We start from the raw sequence: 6,000 nt of genomic DNA on the forward strand, positions 1-6,000 counted from the left end.
ATAACTTTTGCTGCCACGTTAATTTGACAGCAAAGGTTATTCCATCTAAAATTTGGTGCACTGGAAATATAAAGTAGAATAACATGAAAACTCATCAATTTAACTCACTGGTAAATGCGGAGGTGCACATGATAAAAAGAAAAAATATGGCATGCATATGTTTATTATTGTTGTCATTATTATTATTATTGCTGTTGTTTTGTATTTGTATATTTAATTTTTCTTTTATCACTGTTTAGATCCGGACTATTTGTCATGATTATTTCAGTTTAATGGGAAAAAATACTTTTGTTGCACGTAAAAATAACACTCCATTCATTGTACCTGTGTGATGTAAATAAAACAGAAAAGTCCTCCACAGCTGTGAGATCACGTGTACAGTTCAGGTGTTGCAGGAGATCGTGTATCTTGTCTTGTACTGTGAACATTCTCCTAAGCCTTCCATCCTCGGTGGGTTTATCGGACAAATTTGGAAAAACTGTTTGACGTAGATGGGACGCAGCTGTGTAGTGACCCCGTGTTTTCCGTCCATCAGTGAGCTGTGATTTGCACACGCAGGCAGCGCTGAGCGCTGATTCAGGGAGCGGCTGCTCTGCTTTCCTTTGCATTCTGTTAGCAAAGCGCGCATTTTTGTACTGCTTGATCTCATTCATTTAACTGAAAATTAAAACTGCGAACCAGATTAAAATTGGATGAATTGCACAACCTTATTTTCTACATGTGAAGCTGTATTTTAATTAAATAATTAAACCGACGAGTCAATATCAAAACGGATATTTAGCCTTTATCTCCCCCTGCTGGCTGCATGCAGCACTGCACTGGCTCGCCGATCACTTTTCGTCGCTAGATGATGATGAAAATTGCGTAAATGTTAGTCGACAAACAGTAACGTCATTGTATAAGTGCAGGCGGAGTACATAGAAAATGACTGCTGGTTTCTGTTTTTCAGAGATGTCTCTTCTGCGCGTGTGTTCCAGACAGCTGTTCTGGAAGAGTCCAGCTGTGGAGCCGCTTTTCACAGGTCAGTTTGTTCGCTTCAGTAAGAGAAAACGGAACCTCGAAAATGAACTGTTCTTTAAATGCTTTATGTAATACATCTACCCGCAGAACAAAAGAACAGAGCCAGGAGGAGGTCCTGTACATAATTAATGAACAGAAGAGTCCGTATTCTAAATAGTGGATAAATGTTTCTTCTTGATTGGAAAGATGGTAAATGGCCTGTATTTATATAGCGCTTTACTCGTCCCTAAGGACCCCAAAGCGCTTTACACATCCAGTCATCCACACATTCACACACTGGTGATGGCAGCTACATTGTAGCCACAGCCACCCTGGGGCGCACTGACAGAGGAAAGTTACAGACGGGATATGTTGCATTCTGTAAGGGAGAAAACTCACACTTCTTGACATTTAAGTGGGTCCAGAAGCAGCTGAGAAAGATCATAGATATGTGTTAATGTGTGCAACACACAACAACAATGTTCAGTGACTAAGAGCAGACCACAGCAGCCTCCGTGAACAGGATCCAGTAACCGTCACAGTGGCAGATATCCAGGAAAGGGTCTCTGGACAGCACCAGGCTAACAAAGAAGCTAACTGCACTCCACGAGCACCTGGCAGTACAAATGAACCAGCTGCTGATGGACAAGATTGACTTGGAATGGCTAAATGATTCCCAAGGATCCCCAGAAGGGACCAGTCCCATCCAACTACCACCAATAACCTGCCTCAATACAATAGGGAAGCACCTGTCAGGCATCATAAGTGCTAAGATGAACAGTACATGTTTCAATACATGATCAGGGCACTGAAGGGAATTGTCAAGCACACTAGAGGAGCAAAACATAAGCTAATGTTAGATGGAGCAGCCACACGAGACTGACCAGACTGAACAACCTGTGCACCGCCTGGATTGACCACAAGAAGGTGTATGTCTCACACATGGCTTCTAGAGTGCCTAGAACTGTACAAGATAAACAGTACCCTGAGAGCAGCAGCAACTCAGTGTTGATGCGGCGAACAGCACTACAGGGCAGGAGTGAAGGAAACATCGACTCACTGATCCATGCCGCTAACATCTGCAGCGGTGACATCAGAATGTCATTTGGACTGGAGAAATGTAATTGAGTGGTAACAAAGAGAGCAAAGGTAGTAATTGAAGGCAAAGGGGAACATTACTGAGGATAGCAATATGTACCTGGAAATCCCCCTGGCAAAGGGAAACCATGAAGAGGCGGCCAGGAAAGCCACAACCACCAAATATCTGCAGAGTAAGCTGAATGGGAAGAACAAGATCCAGGCAATCAACATCTACGCCCTGCTGGGATAATAAACTGGCCAAAGGAGGAAACAGAAGCCACTGACATCAAGACAAGGAACTTCCTTACCATGCATGGAGGATTTCACCCCAAACCCAGCACCCTAAGTCTGTATGCTAAGTGGAAGGAAGGTGGCCGAGGACTAGTGAGTGTTAACGCCAGTATACAGGAAGATAGGTACAACTGATAGTATGCATAGTGAATATTTTAGGCAGCAGAAACCTGAGAAAGAAGAAGAGCAAGAACAGGAACCATCATGGAAGGTCAGGCCCCTTCCATAGAAGAAGTGGCCAGGGTACAGATCTTCAACAAAACAAAAGTAGACAAGACGCCATTGAATAAACTGGAACCTAATACTTGAGTGTGTCTCTTCCTTCAGGGTGTTTGCGGGCAGCCAGCAGAGCGGTGAATGACAAGGAGCCATTGAAGAAGGCCAAAACCCCAAAAGGACGGTTTGACAACCTCGAAGAGACGAGCAAAGATGTACTAGAAAGTGAGAAAGAGACAAAGCCTTTCTGCATCTAGTTAACAAACAGTTACAAACTGCACTGAACAAGTTGACAACCAAAGTGATCAGCGAACAAACTGTAAATAATACTGTTAATAATCAGGGATGATGAAGAATGAAAGTGCTGTTTCTTTATTACAGTCTCTGTTTTTCGAAACACGAACAGAGATTAAGATAAAACAGGAGAGTAAAACTGTTGATGACCGCGTGGCCTAATTGGCCGTGTGTGTGGGACAGTGTTTAGCACTGTACTGGGTTCTCCTCCAGCAGTCTTAAAGCATGCAGTTAGTGGAGTTGGGTTGGCTGGTCATTCTAAATTGCCTATAGTTGTAAATGTGAGTGTGAATGGTTGTCAGTCTCTCTGTTAGCGCTGCAACAGGCTGATGACCTGTCCAAGGTGTACCTCACCTTTTGTCCTGTGGCAGCTGGAATCGTGTCCTGCTCCAAATAAAATCAGAATTTCAGAGCTCCCAGTCAGAGTTTCAATCTGGAACTTCAGTTTGTACTTCCTATTCAGAAAGTCGGAGCCAACCCACCAACCCTGAGGGACCAGTTCAAGGTGACGGTGGTAGTGAGTTTAAACAGCAGTGGGACTGTAAAACTTTCATCTGTACTGCCACTGTTTGGGATTAAATAAGTGAGCCATAAGCAGCACACTGAGCCGCCTCTGTCCATGAACGTGTTTAAGCTCTAAAAGCTAGTATGCTACATTGGTAGTTATACATGAATGTTTTTATGAGCATGCTATGGTTTTTTCTCACTTTTCAAACGTTGTTACTGGAACACACAAACTCAGGAGTCACATCCACGTTCTGTCCGACATCTGGGATTAGGGCTGCTCAATTAATCGAATTTTAATCTCGATTACGATCTGGGCTTTCAACGATCATTAAAAATGACTGAGCCGATTATTAGCCCCTCCCTCATGCTTTACTCTCGCGCTGCTCCGTGTGGCAAATCGAGCGCACCTCTTTGCATTTCGAACACGCGTCACAACAATTAAGAGGACCCGAGGGAAGCTCAGAAAGCTAAGCAGAAGTTATTTGGAGAGGAGAGTGACTGCCGTTGGTTAAAGAGGTAAAAACCTTCAGTGGTGTGGAAACATTATGGGATCAGTCAGACGTGGATCAAGTAGACACAGTGTGTAAACTTTGCTACAGTGTAGCTGCACCACAGAGCAACACTGCAAAGCTCACTAAACATAGATGTTTACATTTATTTCTTATATTGCAAACATTTGCACTGTTATCAGTATTTGCACTATTTTATATTATTTTTTAAAGTCATTATTCAACACATTGTTATCGTTAAATAAATATCGTCAAATAATCGAGATCTCAATTTCAGTGAAAATAATCGTGATTATCATTTTTGCCATAATCGAGCAGCCCTATCTGGGATGTTGGTTTTTGGGAAGTGGTTATAGGGATTAAGTTTAGAAATGGCTCACAAGTGCAAACTGTAATCTCCAGAATGACCATGAAGTTAAATCAGAAACGGCCAAAGTCGTTGAAATGGATTCAAACTTTCATATTAAGAAACATTTTTAGACTATGTGCTTAGTCCTCCTAACAAAACATTTTCATTTGAATGGACAGTGCGTTTATTTAGACAAGGTATATTTTTATATTTAATATGCATTTTCATTACAAATTGCTCTACAGCACAGGTGTCGAATTCCAGGCCTCGAGGGCCGCTGTCCTGCTTGTTTTCCAACTAACCTGTCCTTTTAGCTTCTTATTGGCAAAGCACACCTGATCCAGGTGATCAACAGCAGGTAGGGCAGGGATATCTCAAAAACAAGCAGGATGCTGGCCCTCGAGGACTGGAGTTTGACACCCCTGGTCTAGAGGTTTCAAAAGGTCTGAAACTCACCTTATTGTAAACTGAGAAAAGGAAAACTGTCACTGAAGATCTCAATTACTCTTATTTTTTCAGAGTTCCCTGATGATGTGAACCCTGTGACGAAGGAGAAGGGGGGCCCACGGGGTCCAGAGCCAACTCGCTATGGAGATTGGGAGAGGAAGGGCCGGTGTGTAGACTTCTAGCTCATTATCTGTAAATTAATATGTACCTTATGAGTATGGAGATGTACTGTAAAATGACATACTGATGCAGTTTGGATATGTATGTAGCCATTAGTGGTTTTCTGTCTTTTGTTTAATCGTGATGGAGGAGCAACGAGCAAGTTGCCAAATTAAAGTAATAAAACAACAAAGATACACTTTGTGTTTTCATTGATGTCAATAGAAGTATGACTACAGAGACACCTCTGTTCTGCTAATCTATTGACAGAAGAATTCCCCCACGCTGTTTTTCTACCATTTTCATTTTATATCAAAGCAGGTGCAGGAATATAAGCAGGTGCTTGGGTTCACTGCATGTGGAACGTGCACACTTACGTTGTGTTTGTTGTGTCTGGATCCTGTTACCATCATATACAGAGCTAACTGAACACTCAGGCCAGGCAACAATTACACATGAAAAAGTAATTAAATATCAGTCGAAACCTTTAAACACAGCCTTCAACTTCAAAGAGCCACAATAGTCTTCTGTCACAGACCTAGTTCATCTCATACTTAATGGGTTAATGTTCAAAAAAGTCAAAATCACTTACCGGTAAGAATTTTACGAGTTTGAGTTTGCACATTGATGGTGTTCTGCTACAGCTCTGAGAAAGACATGACTGTCGGTTCTTTCTCCACATATATATATGTTCAGGTTGATAAATATAAAAGTGCTGGGGTTACAGGATCGTGGTCCCATGTCCCTTCTTCAGGCGGCACCCAGCTGGGAGCCATGGGCTAAGGCCCGGCTACCAGGCACCCTCCGCAGGCCTGGCGCCAGAGCGGGGTCCCCTTTAACCCTACATCGGTCAGGGTGAACTGTTCCCTCAGTGTTGCACTTACAGGAGCCTTTAACCAATAGAATGAATAAGAAAATATAATAATGATTCTAATGACAGGCCTCACACTGACAGTGTGGGAAGATGCCTTGGAGGCTGCTGCGTGTGTGTGAAAATGATGGGAGGGGATTTACTCCGACACTAAGAAACCATTAATGTAAAAGAATGAATGACTTTTAAAATGTATGATTTAATCAAATTAATTGTATTTAGTATATTGTGATTGGCACAGGATTTTGAAGAGAAATGAGCTAATGATAAATGTAATT

The 6,000-nt window shown here is 42.3% G+C and overlaps 1 protein-coding gene across 1 annotated transcript; it reads left to right on the top strand.

Annotated features, from left to right (window-relative positions):
* Positions 1-859: 859 nt before the first annotated feature.
* sdhaf4 (succinate dehydrogenase complex assembly factor 4) lies at positions 860-5,048 on the top strand. Its single transcript, XM_082556877.1, has 3 exons — positions 860-1,021; positions 2,698-2,811; positions 4,765-5,048. Exons 1-3 carry the CDS (start codon positions 925-927, stop codon positions 4,872-4,874), a joined length of 321 nt encoding a protein of 106 aa, XP_082413003.1. The 5' UTR covers positions 860-924; the 3' UTR covers positions 4,875-5,048.
* The last annotated feature ends 952 nt before the right edge of the window (positions 5,049-6,000 follow it).

Source organism: Aulonocara stuartgranti (genome assembly GCF_965226115.1).
Source record: "Aulonocara stuartgranti genome assembly, chromosome: 13".
NCBI lineage: Eukaryota > Metazoa > Chordata > Actinopteri > Cichliformes > Cichlidae > Aulonocara > Aulonocara stuartgranti.

What these genes read in the sequence shown, in the direction of transcription:
- sdhaf4 (XM_082556877.1), top strand. Translation starts at nt 925, where the DNA reads ATGACTGCTGGTTTCTGTTTTTCAGAGATGTCTCTTCTGCGCGTGTGT. An exon ending in TGTGGAGCCGCTTTTCACAG is followed by an intron (nt 1,022 to 2,697) that starts GTCAGTTTGTTC and finishes CTCTTCCTTCAG; the next exon opens with GGTGTTTGCGGGCAGCCAGC. An exon ending in GAGCAAAGATGTACTAGAAA is followed by an intron (nt 2,812 to 4,764) that starts GTGAGAAAGAGA and finishes TTATTTTTTCAG; the next exon opens with AGTTCCCTGATGATGTGAAC.